This window comes from Carettochelys insculpta, chromosome 15 (genome assembly GCF_033958435.1).
Source record: "Carettochelys insculpta isolate YL-2023 chromosome 15, ASM3395843v1, whole genome shotgun sequence".
Lineage (NCBI taxonomy): Eukaryota > Metazoa > Chordata > Testudines > Carettochelyidae > Carettochelys > Carettochelys insculpta.
In genome coordinates, this window is record NC_134151.1 from 2,240,136 (window position 1) to 2,260,831 (window position 20,696).

At 50.3% G+C, this 20,696-nt stretch overlaps 2 protein-coding genes across 14 annotated transcripts in view; both read right to left on the minus strand.

Moving 5' to 3' along the window:
• Positions 1-1,532: 1,532 nt before the first annotated feature.
• Positions 1,533-5,834, minus strand: EIF4EBP3 (eukaryotic translation initiation factor 4E binding protein 3). The gene is made up of 3 exons (XM_075009679.1): positions 5,679-5,834; positions 2,204-2,380; positions 1,533-1,837 (listed from the first exon to the last, which is right to left on the minus strand). Exons 1-3 carry the CDS (start codon positions 5,791-5,793, stop codon positions 1,809-1,811), a joined length of 321 nt encoding a protein of 106 aa, XP_074865780.1. The 5' UTR covers positions 5,794-5,834; the 3' UTR covers positions 1,533-1,808.
• A 2,677-nt stretch (positions 5,835-8,511) lies between these two features.
• Positions 8,512-20,696, minus strand: part of ANKHD1 (ankyrin repeat and KH domain containing 1) — a 170,430-nt gene continuing 158,245 nt past the window's right edge. For 4 of the 13 annotated variants that reach the window (XM_075010053.1, XM_075010046.1, XM_075010051.1 and 1 more), the window contains 6 exons: positions 15,734-15,922; positions 14,106-14,357; positions 13,570-13,632; positions 11,769-11,944; positions 9,525-9,689; positions 8,512-9,006 (listed from right to left, as the gene is read on the minus strand). In XM_075010053.1, the coding sequence (XP_074866154.1) occupies positions 8,947-9,006; positions 9,525-9,689; positions 11,769-11,944; positions 13,570-13,632; positions 14,106-14,357; positions 15,734-15,922 (905 nt within the window). In that variant the 3' untranslated portion in view covers positions 8,512-8,946. The remainder of the gene's footprint in view (positions 9,007-9,524; positions 9,690-11,768; positions 11,945-13,569; positions 13,633-14,105; positions 14,358-15,733; positions 15,923-20,696) is intronic. The other 9 variants (XM_075010055.1, XM_075010050.1, XM_075010056.1 and 6 more) reach the window with 6 other exon arrangements.

The window sequence follows — 20,696 nt, forward strand, 5'->3', positions numbered from 1 at the left end:
GCAGTGGGCGTACCATGGCTGTAGCTAAAGGCATGGTGCTGTGGCCTGCCTAATTCTCTGTCCCTTTTCTAACGCCCCAAACATCTGATGGGCTTTTGGGCCAGGGCTGCAGGGAGCTGCCCACGACACTGCTGAGATCATTTGATTGGCAACGGCTGATCAGCCCCAGCCCTGTGTCAGTACAGCTGGGATGGTGGCTTCCAGTGCACGTTGCCTGGCATTTAGCAACATCTGCCCTTTTGTGGCCCACCAGTTGCAGAGCGTTCCTCGCTGCCAGCCACGTGTCGCGCCCCAGCCCCACATGTGCCCCAATCGCTAGCACATGCCTGCTGCTGTTCCTCTGCCAGGCCTGGAGCTTGGGGGGGTGGGGTGTAAGGAACAAAGCAGGAGACCCATGCAGCAGGGGTGGAGGGCTGCTGGCCCTATGGCTGCAGTGGGGTGAGCAGCATCGGCTGGTACCTTGCCCCTCAGCTCAGCCTGGCCCTGGGCTGTGCCAGCCAAGGCAGCTTTTCTGTTCTCCCACACAAGACCCCCCAGGGCAAGTAGCTCTGCCCTCTTGGCAGCCTTAAGGCCCAGGCTCTCCAGCTCCCCGACAGCAGCAGCGCCAGGGAGATGCTGGTTTCTGGGCCCGGAGACAGGCTTGCTCCAAACCCCTGGTTGGGGGGCAGGAAGAGCCCCCAAGTCTGGGCTACAGCTGGGTAAGCGGGGACCCCCCCCTTGCACTCGCCCGGGGCAGGGGCTCCCTCCCAGCCAGCCTTCGGCCTATGCAGCACATGCATCCCTGGGCGTGTGGCACCCTGGCCTGAGCAGGGCCCTGGGGGGAGAGTTTCCAGCACCCACAAGCTGGGCCCTGAGTTGTGGCTGGGACAGCAGGCGGGTGGGGAGAACTAATCCCATCCACAGACCCATGTGGCTCCAGACAGTTCCCTCATGCCCCAGCTGAGTGCGCCCGCAGGGGTAGCTGGGGCACTGGCAGCTCCTTCCTTCCAGGGGAGCCTGGCACCAGCTGGGGCTCACAGCTGGCACTGCCCCTGGGGGCCCACACCAGAGGCGCCTTCTCCCTGCAGGCAGGGCCATCTCTGGGGCTCTGCCCACCTTGCAGGGCAGCTCTTGGGAGAGCCCAGGCCTGCACCTCTGCCGGGAGGGGCCAAGAGCTGGGGGGACAATGGGAGTTACTCAGCCCTGTCCCCCAACAGCTGCTTATGCTGAAGTGCCAAATTACTATGGAGCAGGAGCCCTGGGGGCTCACTCCTCCCGCCTGGCCTCCAGCCAAGGGCAGCTTCCCCTGCCCCAGCACGGCCCCCTTCGCACTGTAGCTAGTGGCCCAGAGGATGGGCCCCTCCCATCCCCGGCCAGGCCTAGCCAAAGGTGGCTCATTCCCCTAGCGCTGAGGGGGGCCCAGGGGCACGCAAACGCTACTCCCCTAGCTCCACCTGCAACAGGAAAGAGCCTGGGGCTGGGGCAGGGGCGGGGTCCCCAGATGGGCCAGGCCCTGGGCTGCAGGGGGTGAGCGAAGCACAGGGCACACAGAAGGGAGTTCAGGTTGTTTATTGCACAGCCTCTGTGAGCCCACAGCGGAGCCCCTAGGCGGGAGCCCAGAGCAGGGGGAGACCAGCTGGTTGAGCCAGCCTCTGCCGGGCACCAAACCTGGGCAGCACTTCCAGCCCCAGACCTGAGAACAAATGCAACTGCAGAGAACCAGCATTAACCCAGCAGCAGAGCCACAGCAGCAGCCGCGCCAGCGCCCAGCTCGCCTCTGGGTCTTCAGCCAGGGCCGGGGGGCAGGAGCCAGCCGCACCGCTGGGAGCTCAGATATCCATGGCGAACTGAGCGTCGTCTGGGCAGAGGAGAGAGGGGGCGTCAGGCCGGTGCACAGGATCGCTGGGGCCTGGAGAGCAGCTGCTCCCTGCAGCAGTGGGGGGAAACAAGGCCCCATCTCCCCCTGCTGAGCTCCTGGGTCAGCTCTGCACAGGCAGGGACACAGGCCTCCTGCCTCCACCCCCTCCTGCTCTGGCTATGGGCCATGGAGGCCTCCCAGGGCGAGGGGAGCAGCCCACAGCCCCACAAGGGACAAGCCAGTGGCTGCCTGGCGCTGGCTGCATTCTCCCCCGGCCAGCCCTGCCCCTCTCGCCTCGGGGGGGCAGCTCGTCTGCTGTAGGGCCCCAGCCCAGCAGAGGGAAGGAGCCAGGCGCACGCGCCTTACCTGGACCCTCCGCCTCCTCCGGCTCGTTTTGTTCCTTCAGCTCCTTGAGCGTGGCCAGGGCCGCGGGGGGCGGGGTGGTGACGCCAGGGATGTGTGGGAGGTACCGCGGTGGCGTCCGAGCGACCGGCGAGGTCTTACAGTCCAGCAGGAACTTCCGGTCGTAGATGATCCTGGTACCTGCAAACCCAGTGGGGAAATCAGCCCCCAGGTGCCCCTGCCCAAGAGTGCCGCCTAGCCCAGGTTGTGCTGCAGGGAGCTCGGGGGCCTCGGCCGAGCCCAGAGCTGGCGACACCCCAGCCAGCCCAGGGAGCACCGCGCCAGTCACTTGTAAGCTAATGGGCACCACAGAGCTGCAGCAGTGGCCCAAGCACACGGGCCACTGTGTCCTGCCCACACCCGCCACCTCCCCGAGCCTCAGGGGCAGCAAGTCAGTGGTGCTGGGTCTCGCTGCGTCCCTGGCCAGCTCGGCCCCTGCGGTGGAAGGAGCCCGGGACGGAGCCCATTGTGGTTTGAACCCAGCTCAGTCGGCCTGTCTCTCACAACCTCCCCACGAGGAGCTCCACACCTCGGTCGCACCACGGTCTGCCTCTCGCCAGCCTGCTGTGCTGGTGTCAGCAGCTGAGCCCGGCTCTGTGTCCTGTGCCCAGAGCCCCTCCCACCTGCCTGGTTTTCTGTCCCAGCCCCTGGGCTCGTCCCTGCGTCTGAGAGCCCCAGGCCTCTTCGTGCCCCCCGGTACTGCAGCCTGGATAGAGGCCATCACCCTGCTCTGAACCTTCCCAAACGCCCAGTGGCTGAAGCGCAGACGAGGGAAGCTCAGAGAAGGGTTCCTGGCGGCCCCCGAGCTAATTCAGACCCACTGTGTCTCCTTTCAGCACCAAGGGCCCCAGCACACTCCAGCTACAGGCTCGCTGCGGCCAGCACTAAAAGGCAGCTGTCTCTGGGGTGCGGCACAGCTGCTGGTTACGGTCACCCAGCACCATTACGCAGCGGGTTAGGGCCATAAAGACCCCAGTGGGAGATGAGGGAAGCAGAGTGGGACTCGGCCAGGCTACAGGTCCCACCAAGGCGGTGTCTGTCCCAGCCTTCCCTCTACCCTCACCTGACCCTCCCATCAGTGTGCCGCCAGGCCAGGTCTCCAGCCAGTGCTACTGGCCAGCAGTGTTCCAACGCCTGGCCCTGCGCCGGCCGTGACTGGGGGAGCTGGAGGTTAACAGCGATGGCTGGTCTGTGCTCGCACCGATGGAGATGGGCCAGCAGCAGCAGGCTGGGGCAAGCACAGCTATGGAGCCGTGGGGGAGCCTGTCACCATATGCAGACGGGGCAGGTTTTACACCTCCTGCAAGGGACGCCCGGCCAGCGGCCTCTGGAAGCGCAACACTTGGCCAGCTGCCCAGGAGAGATGCAGGTGCTGCCCAGCTGGTAAGCAGCGCACCCCCAGCCGGCAGCCTGTTTCCATTGGTGGTGCACATCCACACAGGCCTCGGTGCACATAAAACTTATTCTGCCCCGGGGATGGGAAAAGTTAGAGGGACCCTGCCCCCACCATCAGCCTGGGCGGTGGCCAGGGCCAGGGGAAGTGACTCCCCACAGCCACTGCCAGCCCCTCTTCCGCCTTCTCTAACTTCTCCCTCCACACCCCGACCCGGCGGAGAACCGCTCCGGGCAGGCAGCCTGCAGGCAGCAGCTGTTTTACCGACAGGTCACACAGCTTCACCCGCCAGCCCCTCCAGCACGGGACAGGGCCACCAGGGACACTTTCCTCCCAGCTGGCAACCCCAAACCCATGACACCCAGTAACCCCACCTAGCCCAGTTAGCGCAGGCACTGCTGGGGGAGGGAACAGCCAGGCCCAGCCCACAAACCCTTCCACCTCTGAGCTGTCTCTGCAGCAAAGCAAACAGCTGGCAAGCCCGTGCAGGCAGCTGGGAGCAGCCAAACTCCGCCTGTGTGCCAGCACCTGCCTCGGCTCCCACCGGTCCAAGATAAGGCTTATCGGGAGCCAGGGCTGGCAGGGTGGGCTCAGGCGGTTGAACAGAAACGCTCCCTGCCTGTGGGTAAAGGCTAGCAGCCCAAGGGAAGCACCTGGCACAAGGACACATGCAGAGGGCGTTCCAAAAATAGCAGCATGCCAGTGAGGCCAGGGGGTCGCTCCCCCAGCGCCAGGGCGGCCGAGTTCCAATGGGCCCCGGAAGTCTGTGCAGCAGCAGGGCAAGAGTCTGCCTTGCCCATGGGCAGCCACGCCTGGCAGCGCACCCAGCCGGCCCCTGCCAGCCCAGGCCCAAACCCGGCCGGAGCATTTTGTCCTGCTGCTCACAGCACTCGCACCTGAGCAGCAGCAGGGAAAACCCCCACCCCCGGCCCCCTGGAGACCAGACGTTTGTTCCCCTTTTCCAGCCACGTCCGGGTCAGTTTTACCTGCCCCAAAGCAGGTGCAAAAGGGCACCAGCGGCAGAGACAGACCAGCCACAGGCTGCGTCTGACACTCCCAAGAGGCCGCCAAGTGCCCAGGGAACGTGCTCCCTGGTGCTTGTGGCAGCACTGCTGGGGGTCCCCACATTTGGGAAAAGCTCCAGAGGAGGGGGCTCAGGCTGCTGCAGCTCTCCCGGGGCAGGATCACGGCCCCCCTCCCTGTCCAAACCCCTACCCAGTGCTTTGCCTTCATCTCCTCCCTGGGCCTCGGCCCCACTGGACTGCCACATCCGCCAGGCCCCCCAGCCCTGCCTGGGGACACGGCCAGAGTCCTGCGACAGGGGCTGGCACTGCTCATATTGGGCCATGTCTGTGTCCCCATCCCGCTCTGAGCCCCGCGAGCCGGTGTGGGGCTGGTTTTGCTGCTTGGCCCAGGGCGGCCAGAAGCAGGGACAGTCCCGGCCAAACCAGGCCCGGGTCCCCTAGTTTGTAGTGCCCCTCTACGCTGGGCACTACTCAGAGGGCATAGCGGGCCCCCGCTTTGGAAAGGGACCCCTAACGCTGCCGAAGGAACCCGCCCGGGGCCTGCACAGGCCATGGGGCAGCCCCAGCCCAGCAGAGGGTTAGAAAACCCTTCTTCGGGCTCACCCCGCCGGGGTACGGTCTGCACAGCGCCGAGCACCGCGGGGCTCCAACCCAGCGCCCCAGCGCCGGGCCCTCGTCCGGGTGCGCTGCGCTGGGGACCCTGAAACTGCGGCTGCTTGGACACACCTCAGGCAGAGGCCGGGGGCGCCTCCTCCCTGGGCGGGGCACGTCTGGGGCTCGGGAGGCGAAAAGTGCCCCGCGCTCCCCGCCCGGGCCCGCCACCCCGAGGAGCTCTTCGGGCACGTGCGGACGGGCTGGACTTCGCCCCGATCCGCTCCGCTCCGCGTGCGCAGCGCCTGGGCCCGGCCACGGGAGACGCCAGTGCGGACAGAGGGACGGAGGCCCCGGCCCCGCGGCCCGGGGATCCGGAGGGCCCGGCCCGGATGGCGCTGCCCGGGGAGCGGGGCCGGGCCGGCCTTACCCCCCGGGGTGGTGGAGTAGAGGGTCCCGCCGGGGGTGCAGCTGTAGCCGTCCGGGGAGCCCAGGTCGCGGCCGCCCGGGATGGGGCAGGAGCTCGTGGGGCTCGCAGCGGCCATGGAGCTCGATCGCCCTTCCGCGGAGCAGCGCCACGTGCAGGCCCGGGGCGGGGCCAGGCGGGCTGGGGGCGGAGCCTGCGCCCGGAGCGAACCGGCGGCCCCACTTTAGCGAGGAACCGGGGTCCCGCTCCGGTGCCCCCCGCCCCCGGGCTGACCGGAGCCTGCGAACATGTGAAGCCATTTCTGCAGCGCAGCCGCGGGCCCCAGGCGCCCCGGACCGATCCGAGCCGGGCCGGGCCCAGGGTCCCGCTGGGCCATCGCGGGGGCTGCGGCCAACATCTCTCGCGGCGCTGGAGGGGCTGATTTCTACCTAGCCCCGTGCGCCAGGAGCCCCCGGGAGCAGCCCCCTCTCCCCGGGTCAGGGCTGCCCCCGGCTGCCCCGTTCCCCTCCACCAAACGCCTCAGCTCCTCCCGGCCTCGTCTACATGACCCGGCGCCCCCGAGCTGCTCCAGGGGGGCAGCTGAAGTTGACAGACCCGCGCTGGCGTCTCGCCGGGGTAGGGTCCGGGGCGGATTTCCCTTGGTGCGCCCAGGAGAGGCCCCACCTCCAGGGACACGCTGCTGGCAATGGGCCCTGCTCTCCCCGGGCGGGCCAGGGGACCCGGGCTGCTCTTCTCCGCCGGACCACCGCTGTCCACAGCCCCTTGGGGGGATTTACTGCACCTCCAGGGAGGGGATAGACGCCAGGTCAATCCCCAGCGTGGTGTGGGACACACCCTGAACGTGCTCCCGCCGGCAGAGGCCAGGCCGGGGCCAGCTGTCTGCTGCGGGGGCGGGGGCAGACCCAGGACTGGAAATGGGGATTTTCCGGAGGCAGCAGGCAGGGGGAAATAGGAGGCAGAGCGCGGCACTTGCACAGCCAGGGCACAGCCGTTAGGTTTAATCCCTCACACAAACGTGATGATCACGGGATGAAGCCTGGAAAGGCAACGGGGCTTCACTGCTCTTTGCAGGGCTCTGGACAAAGTGCCAGTACACAGGTCCTGCGGCGGACTCGTGCAATCATTCCCACAGCAGAGCCAGGGTGCGCCTGGGAAGCGAGCAGCCGGGCAGGCTGGGAGGAGGCAGCGGCGGTTCTGGCCATGCTCTATAATTTGTTCCACCCCTGAGCAGGATGAAGTTTCTGATGTGCAGTATCAAACTGGTGCACATCCAATGCACATGGGCATGGGTGGGGCTGAGTGTGGGAGGGGCTTGGGCCTAGGGTTGGTGTGCAGGAGTGGGGCAGGGGCCTCAAGGTGGAGCAGGAGGTTGGGGCTCAGGCTTACCTGGGTGGTTCCCTGCTGGGGATGGCAAAGCCGGGTCCTTTTCCTTAGCAGGTTCTGTCAGGAAGGAGCTCCTCTCCCCCACCCCTGGTAGCTTCAGGACCTGGGCAAAGCTGTCTCCCTCTCTCCCTTCCTACTGGAACCAGTTCTGGCACCAGATACGTTTTATTTGGGTTAACACATTCTTGTAAACAGAACAGCTGCTCTGCTGTAGAGTGGGCAAGTGAGAGCACCTAAAATTAAATGTGTTCTCATGGATGGGCATTTCTTTTCCTTTCTCAAGTGTTTGTAGAATACTCAAAGGTTACCGAGAGCTGATCACCTTCCAGGTCTTGGATACCATCTCTGCATTGTGTCTTCAGAAACATTTAAAAAGCAAATGGGCAGAAATAGGTCACCCCATGGTTTGCAAGGAGCGAGTCTCAGCAAGTCATCACTGAATCCTGTCTTCTGGTTGATGTTCCCTAAGGCTTTTTGTGGAAAAACTATTACATATAGGGAATAGACAGGAGGGATAGAAAGCCTCTGATAGCGTCAAAAAGCGGTCCATGACACTGGGTGCCTGTTTGTGCAGCAAGTGGATTAGATCTACACATTATAGTCAGTGTTATTACTAATGAAGAGTAAAGTGTGATTTTAAGGCAGCAAAGCATGGTATTTTCAATCTGGGTGAAATGTCTCATTTGCAAGCAGAGTGCACACAGGTTATAATATTGAAAGCTTGCAAAACCTGTTCTGACTCTCAGATGTGTCATAATAAACCCTCAACCTGGGGACAAATATAACTGAGATCAAATATTGGCCAATGTTATGATTGGTAGTGAAATCTTTTCTAGTTTCCAGAGATCTGTTTTCAGAAATCTACCAGTTTCCAAGATATGTATTAGACTAGTTGCTTTCCCAGCTGTGGTCTGCAGATCTTGGGGATTCACAGCCTATGTCTCAGACTTCCACAGAGGTCTGCACCTCCATGCAATATTTTTTAGGGGCTTGCAAACAAAAGCTCGAAAACCTCTATATTACCTGAAGGAGGACTTCAGTACACAGGAGCTATTGAGTACTGTGTGTTCTCCTACTGCTGTCTTTCTTCGGTTGTTAGGATGTCAGGTGAAGGTCCACCCCCAGGCACAGAGCTGTACCCAATATCACAGCTGACACACCAGTAAAAAAAAAAAATCTAAACAATGAAACCAGAAGACCCACACTGGTTTGCATGATTTTAAAAATGCCAAGAGATGAATGTTCACCAAGCAGAAAAAGACAAAACTAAGAGGGAGCCAAAGTATCTTCTAAGTTTAGAGAGGCTGTTACAAATGAATGATCCTCCTGCTATGCTCCCACTTCAGTAGCTGACTGCATCACTAAAGCCGTAAATCATTTCGCAAAGTAACTGTGGACATACTGATAGGAAGATGTCCCATCCCCCATCAAAATTCACACCACAACCTATAAATACTGTTCGTCTTTTTATTGAATATTCAGGTAAATATTTCACATTAATACAGGCTACATAAAGTGGAGCCACTATACGACATGAAATTTACTCAACTTTTTCCTTTTAAGTATGTAAACAATTATACATGTATTTACCACCGTAAAAGGTTGAAATCATGTAATCTAGTTCTCTGCTGCATACAAGTAGCATTCAGTAGTGTTTAGCCAAAAGCACTAGGTTCATCTGATTTTAAGTTCAAAATGGCTAAACTAACTGGAGAACAGAATCAGTTGAATATGTAAATCAATTTGTTCTTACACAATGGGCAATCAAATTTTCATTGTTACAGCCCACAGAGAAAAATTGCTTAGTTAGGCACATTAAAAAAATCCCCAGGGTTCTTCCAAGGTCATAGGTTTCCCAACAAGGCTAAAAAGGATAGACCCTCTTAAATTAGTTGACGTATTTGAGATGCATGTTTCCAATGTGAGGTGCCCAGGTGCCAGGCCAAATCTGCAGTGGACAGGAAAAAAAAAAACAGACTTAAAAATATGCTCATCTGTAAAGTTCTAGGATACAGTTACGAACTCAGGCTTATTGTGGCCAAATTTTTTTAAACATGAGTATCCAAACTTAGACTCCAACATAAGAGTGGCCAGATTTTCAAAGGGCATCTGCAGCGATGACCAGCTTTTTTTGAGAGTGGTAACCAGAAACAAACACAGACCCCGTGTGTATTCCTAGTTTATCTTGTTTATAGCACAATGCCGACAGTGAAACCACTTATTTAGCACCTTAACTTCTGGTCCTCAGCTTTGAAACTTTTGGCCTGTTTACTGATCATTATAGCCTCATTCAGGTATAGCTGAAAAACATTCTGAAACAACACAAACACCCCATGCAACGCAGCTCGCAATTTAAATATATAACAACTGATGAGATTTTGTTTTTCTAGTAAGCATAAAAACATCAATTGAAAAGTATGCTGGGAAATATTTTAAGGAAGATGAGGAAGATGCCAATGAATTTACCTGTTGAGCATCAGTACATTCTGTTGAATTTTGGACAACCTTTATCATAGGATTCCAAGCTGGATCTGGAGTATGGAGCCCGTTAAAGAGAGGACCTCCTGGGCCATCAGCTAGCTGTGGATGAGAAGGTATCAGAGCACCTCCATACATAGAAATTGGTAGACCCTAAAATTAACAGAAAAGACAAATCACTGAACAACGTAGTGGTTACGGAAAACACTAGTACCTCACACAGGGGAGCAGCTTTCATCTCAAAGAATCCCAGAGTGGCCACCCTGCCTCCGCAATACTACAGAAGAGTGTTGTGAGAAGAGATGAAACCATCATACCTGACTTCCGGGGCAATTCAGAGTACAGCAAAAGAAAAGGGATTTTACCACTGCTGGGGTTTTTTAAGGCTCTCCATGCTGCACTGTATGAGTGAAAATGCGTTACCCAGAGGTCAACGTTTGTTCAAATCCTTAGGCAACATTACAGATGCCCTTATAATCCTCTTGGCATTCTGTGAGAAATACAGGAACAGGTGGTGTTCTAAGCACCCGGTATGGAATGGTCAGAGTCCTTGGAACCAGAGATTCAAATCCCAACAGAACTAATGCAGACCTTCATCCTCCGGAAATACTCCTCTTAACTACTACCATAATTTGAGAGTGGGGGTTATCAGAGGAGTCTGCTCCCCATGGATCTCGAGTCACAGGGTATTTGGGAAGGGCTCTCCTTTCCCATCAGTATGCCCGTTGGCATCCAAACAGAGCTGCAGTGACGCTGCGGGTACAGTTTGAAAGCACAGTGGGATCCTTTAAGATGGAAGGTTCTGCGCAATATTTTAGCGTAAAAGTTCATAAAAGGCCTGTGCCTCTCTTTAGGCTCACTAACTTGGTCGTTAACAAGTGACATCACAGCCACCAACTCCATGGGAGCACTGCAGCCATGGGGAGAAATTCACAGGGGCTCAGTGCCCTCTGGCAGCCAAGCTCCTCTCAGTGCCCCTCAACTACCAGGGGTCTCCCTCCCTCCTAGCATCTCCTGCCTGCAGTAAAGCAGCTGTTCTGCAGCATTCAGAGGCTCCTGGGAAGAGGGGAAGAGAGGTGGATGGCGGCAGAGATTTGGGGGGGTGGGGAGAGAGAGATGGGGGCATCAACCCCCCACCGGCTAGAGCAGAAGTTGGCACCTGTGTGTGACACTTCTTACACAGGACAGAATGAGTTACACAGGTATTGTTCACTCCCTCCCGCCCTCCAATCTCTGGTATGCCTCACTGCATGTGAGCTGCAAAAATCTTCAGCTTGCATTAAAATGAAAATAGCCGATGAAAAACAAGGAGTACAAACTACCTGCAAAACCTTAAACTGAATTCTGAGCGGGCTGTATTCTGTTTTTGCCTTGTGCTAGTTTCTAATGTTAACGCCCTCTTTACGCACACAGTATTTTCCTAGCCTCCTCCCACATGCTCTGAAGAAAATTATACAATGTTTACATCTCTAGCTTGTGCTTGAAGTATTAAACATTAATGAGCTCAAAGAGGTAACCTAGTTCCATGATAGGAAGGCACCCAGAATCAAACAGTCAAAGTGCCACCAAACAAGTCCATGAGTGCGCCTGGGAGATAACCAACTAGGAATCCCCACTCTTAATTGCAGGTATGTGATCCCAATTTAACCAGTGTCTCTCACATGCCCAAGAGTGTGGTGGGGATAGAGGGAAGGCTGTATGAACCCTCACGCTCGCTAGAAGAAAGGTGCCCAACCTGCAGGCCATTAACAACCCACCAGAGCCTTTCAGACAGCCTGTAGCCTGCTTCAACGCAATATACTAACAGTAGATTCATTAGTGTTTTGTTGTAACCTTTACACCCTTTTAATTATTCAAATGTGTAAACAGACAATGACATATGTAGAAACAACCTATCTATGCACCAAACAAGCTACATTTAACATAAGATCAACTGACTTTAAATCCTCTTAAAATAGGTGCAATCTCTTTGGCCCACACAAGATCATGCTCAGGGTTACGTGGCTCTCCCATACAAGAGGCTGGGCCCCAGTGTGCTACAGAACATTCAGGATTAAACAGATCTGAATGGGCCAATGGCCTGGCAAAGTGGCCCCAATTTGTTCCAGAGGAAGGGTTTTGAATGAAGTCTGTCCAGCTCCCGTAGGGATGTGTCCTGTCCCGCATGCCATCCGCAACCAGGGAAAACCACTCAGCTGCTTGGCACACACTCACCTCCCAAATGTAACTTACTTTAGAAAAATCCACAAAGCTATTTGGCATAGGTTGGTGGAAAATGTTTGAGGGAGCCACAATTCCAGAATCATCTCTCTCCATTGGCTGATGCTGGGAAAATGTGCCTGGGTCTGATAACTGCTGATGCATTGGATGATTCCCCATTATGGGCTGGGACCAACCTGACAAGCCTTCTGCAAAGGAAAAGATTAAAAGTGACTGGTTATGACCAATTGAGAACACCCTGGAATAAATCAATCAGCTGCACAGACCATTCCACAAAAGTTAAGGATCTTGGAAATAAGCATAATAATGCTGCAAAACAAGCTGGTTCATTGCTCTGAACCAATCACTTTTCAGACCTCTCCAAAATTCACTTGTATTCTACCTTCAGACTCCAAAGAGCGGTTACTAACAAAATACATACACACTCCTCCTGTGGGGAGCTTGATGGCTTTGCCTATACAGCCCTCTCCCATGGACAGGCTGTAAAACACACTGCCCATCTGAGACCCTGCTGCATGCAGACATTCCCTCGCCACCCCCAGCACGTTAGCCACTAAAGCACTTTCCCTATCCAAGGCAATGCAGGGCAGGAGGCTTCACAGAGTCATGCTTAGCGCACGAGCTAGAATGAGATGAAAGGCAGAGAGCTTTCGGAAGAATGAAGTGGGAGAAGATAGTGAAATCTCAAGGTGCAGGACTGGTCCTGATATCCATTTTCTCTCATTCTTTTATATTCTTCCACACAAATTTGGTGCCTGCATCAAATACCAATGCAGTACTTCTGATGCCCTCAGTCCTGAGCAAAGCTTTAACAGAACTGTGATCTATAAGCATTGCCAATTTCTGTGACAATTTCAAGAACTTACTCAGAAAAACAGCCAGGATGAAACACAAAATATTAATGGGACAAAGTCAGACTGAATTTGGACCAAAATTTAAGCCTCTTTAAAGAAACCCCTAGGCATTACAAAAACTGATGATTAAAACTGTCATTGTAGTTTGCTACATACATAACATGTCTTCAAATTCCAAATGAAAACAATTTGAAGCTCAAACACTGAGCTTTGTGATTATCTATAAATGGAACTACAAAAACAAAATATAAACTTTTGGCTGTTTTGAAGCTGTGCCTTTTTTAATAATTAATTGAAATTGCTGTTGCCTGGAACAAAAAACTGTTTTCAAAACTTAGTCAATAAGAGTTATAGAGGAGAGAGAGAGTAAAAATTAAGGAACAATAACAGCACTCAAGCTGAATGTCCCAGTTTTTGTTTGCTTGTCATAACTATAACCTCATTTTTAAAAGTAGTTTGAGTGACAAGCTACCAATTGATGCAATGCAACCACAGCCTTCATACCAAGCTTTAGATCTGTAAACCAAATTTTGAGGAAAAGAAAAACTTATCTGTTTTCATTCTAAAATTACAAGTCCATTCAACAGCCTTAAATGTTTGGAAATTTCAATCATCCTCTCAAAGGGCACATATTTACTCTGTACCTTTGCAGGAGCTAAGCCAGGTGAAAAAAGCTGTATTGTGAAAGAAAATTGCAATGATTCTAGTAAAAAAACAAAAACAAACAAAAATAAACAGATTTGGCCTGAAGAAAATCTGAGCCAGTCATTACCCAATGAACATTTTGGCAAAGCCCACATTATCACTACCAAAGTATTTGTTGGAATTTTTGTGGGTGGGTTACAAAGTACTTCTGGTTTGCCAGCTATAACATCAGAGGTATTTATCTCTGAAAATCTTGAAGAGTGGCCAAGTAAATGAACAGAAAAGCAATCATGAAACAAAGCCTAAAGAAATACCTCTGTTCTTCCGAGACTTGATCCCATCCCAGGTGGGATACTGAGGCTGTATTAACAGCCCATCTGTAAAGAAGAGTACGTGTCTGGATTTGTACCCACATCAAGTGTTGCAAATCAATCACTTCCTTTTTGCCTTAACTTTCCTTTCTAATTGGTCTCCTTATGTGTCAGTTCCTTGGCAAACGAAATCTTAAAGAGAATTACCCAATAGCTTCTCCTACGAGGATCAAGAATGCACCATTTTCTGATCCCTTCTCTGTCCTCACCAGCTCCCTTAATACTTCTTTTAGTTTCTACCTTTAAGTAATCTTACATGAAGCTGATAACGTACACTTTATTTTCTGATTTAGAAGGTCACATTTTTACTTACGACTACCATATATTACTCTATTATTTCAAATTTGATACACAAAAAGTGTAAGTTTGCCACCCTCCCCCACCCCCAATCAGTTCTCAGAATGTAGCAGATCTCCCTAAAATCTGAGGTTCTTTTAAAAAAACAGAAAGCTTACTTATTGCATAGGAGATTGACTTACCTGATACACTGTTAACGCCAAATGACCAGATACCACTATGTCCAACTGGAGCCGTAAAGTTAGTTCCTAAGGGGGTGGGAGTGACAGATCCTCCCTGTCGAATTCTAGCAAGCCTTTCCGTTCCAATAGGAGGTGGAACCTTTCGATCTTGATTTGTGCTACCTGCCTTTGGCTGGCCCAGGTTAGAAGGTGCAGAAGCAGCTGAAAGGGGTGAAGATGATCCCGATGAAACTGATGGAATAGGAGATTCACCTGGCAACAAAATATTTCTCTAGCTTTATTATACATGGAACACTTATTAAGTGTGAAATTCCACAAATTCCCTTCTAAACTGCCAATCTACATTTTGTAATGTAATTATGAAAGGTATAAAAGCTTTTGGGGCTAGTGAGAGAAGTGAGGGATTTGCGGTAAAAAGTCACTGAACTGATTCTGGTGGGCCAACTTTTCACCAATGCTCTTGGTATCTTAAATTAGTTGCACAAATGCATAAGTATTTCCCACCATAGGCTAGTCTTGTAACATTCTCTAGACCCTTTTGTCAATATTTAAGATTTAACTTAATAAAAAGAAAAGAAAAGAAAAGGATTCAGATTTTATGCAGATATCTGCAAATCTTGGCCCATATTTTCTGGGAATCCAAGTGCTCTTATTTCAGAGGTGCTGATATTCCCAACTCCCATTGGGACACAGATTTTGGGTGCCGTTTTCCAAAATGCTCAAATGACTTAGAAAAGCAAGTTCCCTTGCCTTTCAGTGGGATTTGTCACAAGTGTTTCTGGAAATTCCACCCTTAGTTTTTACATCCAAGTTTATTTTGGCTTTTGTGCTCAGGGAACTGCCATCACTAAGACTAGGAATTACAAAGATTCAAACTTCTTATTTGAGAGCAAATGGCCACATTCGCTCCATAAAAGGAGAATTCTGCACTATCATGTCAGACAAGTTAAAAATTTCTGAGAACTCTAAGACTGATGAAATATTAAAAGTAGAAGTTACGTTATAAAAAGTTTAACTCAATCGGAGAAATGTCACACCCATTTCATGCAGCTTTACACCACAGGAATACTTCCGTTGTTGTGATTAAGCGTCTCAACATAAAGTAATGGTACACTTACACTGCAAAAAAGCCCCTGCAGCAATGAGACTCAGAGCTTGGTTCTGCTCAGCTGGGGTTGGGTTCTAGGGCTCAAAACTGAAGTGTAGATATTCTTGCTGAGGCTGCAGCCTGCCCCTAAGCCCCACTCTCCCCTTGCTCCTTCGAAGAGATGAGGTCCAGTCTCAGCAGGAATGTCTACCGCTGTTACTTTCAGCTCCATGGTACAAGCTGGAGTCAGTTGACATTGGTTCTGAGACTTGTTACCATCAGTCTTTTTTTTTGCAGTGTCAACATACCATAGCCCTCCTGAAGCTGTGTTCAGACAGGTAATGCAAATGGAACCCACGGCATTCTATGTCAGATATCCATCCGTTTTTTGTGATGCCACTTCACACATTTCCCATCTTTACTGAAGCTAAAGCCATTACCAGTAACAGTTTCTAAAGCCACTGGTGGCTTCCCCTCAATGTTACAGGTCATCAGAGACAATACCTAAAATGCTCAGAGTGTATAGAAAATTAAGACAGACCCATGAAGTTCCTACATGAATTTGTAGCGCTTGTCCAAGGGTGTGGTGAAAAATGCTGTCTGTTAAAGCTGGGAGTTCCAACAGGTGCTGGCCCTTGAAGATAAACCCGTTGTATATTTGTTGAAAAACCTGTCAGAGGAGCTGAAGAGGCAGTTGAAGAGCCATTGGATGGATCTAGAGAGGTTAAGCCTGAAATAAATGCAACACTCATGAAATACACCTGTTTGGTACCATATAGATTCACTGCTCCAAACACAATTTAAAACTTCATGTCCAGTCATCTTTTTACTTACATGGGTAATAAGTTTTTGCAGGTTACAGGCTAAAGGAGAATTACATACTGGCATATTTTCCATCTTGCTCTATCAGCCTACATACAGCTGCTGTCACTGCACAAAGCACCACACCTTCAAGGGTAATCAATTATTTTTTTAAATCAACGCCCACATTTCTTGGCCAAGGCATAATAAAGGTCCGGACTCCAGAGCAAATAAACATAATAAAAAAAAAGTTTGTTCAAAAGCCTTTGGTTGTCCAGATTTGGCCTGCCTATTGACTGCCCTATTCTACCTTTACCTACCTATGACATATGTAGGCAAACCCAAGACAAGCTGGCCACAGAAGTAAATCCCAACTTACTCCTCAGTCTAGAATTCTCCAGAGCTAATCAAGAAGTCAAGTATAATGCAAGTCAAAGACACTAAAAAAAGTAAGTTGTAAGTGAGACTGAAATTATAAATGAGCACCAGGGCAGTAATTCATACTGTATTTGCCTATCCTACAGCTGGGTCCACAGATATAGTGCACACAGAACACTGTTGCTCAAGAAGTGCAATTATTCTTTGAACAATGTGATGGTTGGAATGCAGCTTTGTGTTGAGAAACTGCCTCCAAAACAGGAACAAAACTGCCTCCTTTAAAACAATGGGCATGGGGAGCTGGAATTTTCTTATCAAGCCAAGGCCTTGCAGCCAAAATACCTTAAAGGCCTTCATCAGAGCATGGTAATAAAGAAATACGGTAAATACAAGGAGTACAAGAGGTTTTGGCTTTATCAGTTTGTTTTGGTTGGTGGTAGTTTCTGGAGCCTCTGGGAATCGCAGTGGTCAGAAAAGTGGCCTGACAGAACTGTTGAGGAGCTCAAGGTAATAACCACAACCAGAACAAAAAAAGACACTTCCTGGAACAACTGGGCCAAAAGTACCTGGTTACAATAGTCAAAAAAGGGGTGACGGTTGCTGAATAGGAGGGATCCTGCACTTATGTTTATTTCCTGTCCCTCTGACTTACCACTTGGAAGCCTTTCTGGGTACCCTATTTTACCCTAGTTGGAACAGAAAAAAGTCAACCAACCCAGGATCTCTGTCATTTTGCTTCCAAAACGTTAGGTCCTGCTGCTGAATTTCCACTGCAAGGATATTAAGACTTGCTTGGCACAATTCACCTCCACCTGCAGAACTACGCAGCCAGGGACTACTGGCTTGGAGACACTGCAGTCAGCTGCTGCTGAAGCACTTCAACCAATACTGTACAGTGCAGGAGGCAGTGAATTATTGAGCATCTGGGCCACGGGCAAGAGCCCCTTTGTGGAGAAAAAAAGCAGTGCAGTTCTCAGTACCAGTTTTCTGCAGACACCTCTCAATAAACCTTCCCCTGTAAGGGAGGAACATTTCTGCCTGAAAAGAAAATAGAGAGGAGGGGCCCAAAGGAACAACCCACTTCAGGTCAAGGTGACACACTTGGATATGAGAGAGGGAGACAATTCTCCACAGAGCTTCATCTGACAATATACTGTGAAACTAGAGAAGTTGAAAAATAAAGGAGGAATAAGGAAGCTGCAATGGATCATGAAGCACAAGATGCTCATAAGGAAGAACTGAGCGAAGGACCATTTTTGCAGTGCTTTGATCAATATGCAGTGAACACACCATGATCTGAGATTCAATATGCAGGGATAAGGGACTAGGCAGTGCTTTGTCTAGGCTGTCTGTAAGAAAGGGTACGGTTTGCTGGCACACATTTGCTATGGGCAAGTATACTGGCACAGAAATTATGGTGGAGTTATGTTTAGTAATAAATAAGTGCCTGATGAAGCAAGTGATTGCTCTTAATATCTCCTGCCTGGGGCCTCATTCACTGCACCAGAGCTACTGATATCCACTTGCCAATTCCCTGCTCCTCAGATGAAGCTCAGCAGAAGGCCAATCAAAAAGGCTCCTAATTCACTGTGATGCATGCCATGGTTGACCAGACCAACAAGGTGGATGAGGTACTATCTTTTATTGGCTCAACTTCTGTTGGACAGAGAGAAGCTTTTGAGCTTACACTGAGCTCTTCTTCAGATGGTGGATAAGAGGCTGGTTCTAGGATAATTACAACGACTGGCTGGACAAAGTGCCCGATGAACTGATTTTTGAGGACATTTGTGCAGAAAGAGGCACTCCTCCAGCACAGGCTCACTGTCTATAGTGACTTTTGGAACTAACCAGCCACAGCAATAATTATGTAGGTAATGCTGACAGACTGGCATCCTCACCTACCTCTTCAACGAGAGCTGCATGTGCGTGTAGGAGACTGATGGTGAGATGGCTTTTAAAGCTCAATGATTACATAGCCAATGTAAGTGTTTGAGTGAGGAGATATGTTTCTGCAGGAAGTGGAATGAAGAGGCTGAAAGATGCCTGATTTTACCTGCCTGAAACTTTAGTGCAGACCCAGCTCTGTCTGTTTTAGCAGGTGAATATGCTAAAAAAAAAAAAGTCACTTTTTATTAATACTCTGCCCCTGCCATAGTCGAAGAAAGAGGGCACATCTCAAGGCAAGAAGAAGGGCTGCTGTGGGCAACACACTAAGCATGTGAACTGGTTTTAGTCAATAGCTTCTCGCATATATTTTGCTTGATTACTATATTATAGTGAGGAAAATAACGTTTCAATTAGTATCAAATTATGTCATTACAAAAGCATTTCAAATGTTTCTCTTGCCGATTAGGCAAGTTTGCATAAGGATCTGTAGTAAGACAGTGGTGTCTTGTCACCACCAATGCTCAAAGCCCAGTTTTTCAAGGCTCCAGAGTATTTCCATGCAGACTGCTTGTCATCTGCAAGGATTAACTTAACCTGGAGCATGTCCTTCAGATCACATGAAAGACTCTCAAAATCAGATTCACATTGTAAGGGTGGCAGTTGTGTGGTTTCAAGGCATTATGCTGGTGTTACAGCTCAAAGCATGTCACCTTACTCTAATGCATTTTCATCTAGTATAGTGAGACTGGGTTGTCTAAAAGGTAATGGATGGAGCCACAGCATCAGGAAGTAGTGTGTGAACTGGGAATCTGCTCTCAATCTCGATATCAGTGTCAGTGGAAGGGGAGAAAAGTACTCAAACTTTGCCTAGGACATGAAGGTGCTTGTCAAAACGCCTAATTTAAGACTCAAGCACATGAGGAACTTAACTGGGCTCTCTGCTGCAAATCACCTCTAAGACAGAATGCCAAGAGATTAAGTTTGTGGAAATCCAAGTATTCTCCAAATGAGGAATAAAAGCAAGGTAGAAGGGTAAGAGCTATTGGTTTTAAAATCCTGAAGGACAGAATGACAAGAAACAATCAGTTCAATTCACTAACCTGCAGGTACTTCCTTTGTTTAATAAATCTGTTAGCTTTAAAAGCAACACACGTTAAATTCCTTTTGATAAAATGGGATTTATTTTTGCACTTATTTGAATTCCTACCTAAACATAACCGGACACAAATCGCACATAATCTAGTAAATAAGAAATACATTATTTAACATCTAATGTAGTAAATGTTAAGACTCTAAAGGAAAGTATATTAAGCTATGTAACTGCTTAAACAAAGCAGCACGGATGTGTATCCCAGGTTTGCAAAAAGCATATTTAGTGTAAAAGTTATACACAATTGCAACTGAAAATGTCTTAGGGATCATCCTCACATACTTAAATGAAGACGCTACTATGCCAAAAGGAGAAATTCTCCTGTCAGCATAATTAATCCACCCAATGAAAGGTGGTAGCTGTGTAACACAGCACTGTGTGCATTGATGGTTAGGTTGGTATAATTATGTCACTCCAGGGTGTTCATATTTCACAGCTTGGAGGAATGCACTTAAATGATACAGGTCTGTAGCACAGATGTGGCCTTAATCATCACCAATGAGAACCAGAGCCTCTCTTTAGGAAAAAAACAAATGCAGAACACTATTACAATTGATGGACTTAAATCTAGATTTTCTTTTTACTAATTTAATAAGAATTTATATAAATCCACCCTGATTTATCCCCTCTAAAAGACAGACTGCAATGAACAGGACTGGACAACGGAGGGTGACCTCTGTGAAAGAATGCAAGTGAATGAAACTCATTGAGCTAGGTGCTCTTCCATACACATCTGTAAAGGGATGATGCTGGAGCAGGCCAAAGACTGCTGACACACACCTTCCAAATATAGGATCTGGACAAACTGCGTAGTTCTGAGCAACTGTTGCTCATTGCCCACCATCACCTTAATCCTCTTTTCCCTGACTGGAGACATGTGAACACAATTTGAAGAGCTTTGGATTCCAGGCCAGCTGGCAGATTATGCAACAGATTCAAAACCTAACAAACTTACTTTTGCCACCTGGTTCTGTGGTTAGAGGACATAACAGGATTGCTAAGTACAGGACTGGGGAAAAGATGCAGCACAATTTTGTACTTTTTGTAAAGCATATACTCAATATTTAAGTGGTCAGGCAAACCCCAATTTGCCTAATCTACATTCTGTGAAAATCCCCAAGTTGGAGAAAAAAATATTCCTCATTTTTGTCCCAGAAGACGTGTGTAAACTATGGTGGGGCATAATTCATAATATTTCTAATTAAGTGGTTTATGCAAAAGTGAAAGCACCCTAACATATCTGAAGGGAAATGTGCTAAATTGTGAGGGATTTAAAATGTTGTAGATG

What these genes read in the sequence shown, in the direction of transcription:
- EIF4EBP3 (XM_075009679.1), bottom strand. Translation starts at nt 5,793, where the DNA reads ATGGCCGCTGCGAGCCCCACGAGCTCCTGCCCCATCCCGGGCGGCCGC. An exon ending in CTACTCCACCACCCCGGGGG is followed by an intron (nt 2,381 to 5,678) that starts GTAAGGCCGGCC and finishes CTGGGTTTGCAG; the next exon opens with GTACCAGGATCATCTACGAC. An exon ending in GGAGGAGGCGGAGGGTCCAG is followed by an intron (nt 1,838 to 2,203) that starts GTAAGGCGCGTG and finishes TCCTCTGCCCAG; the next exon opens with ACGACGCTCAGTTCGCCATG.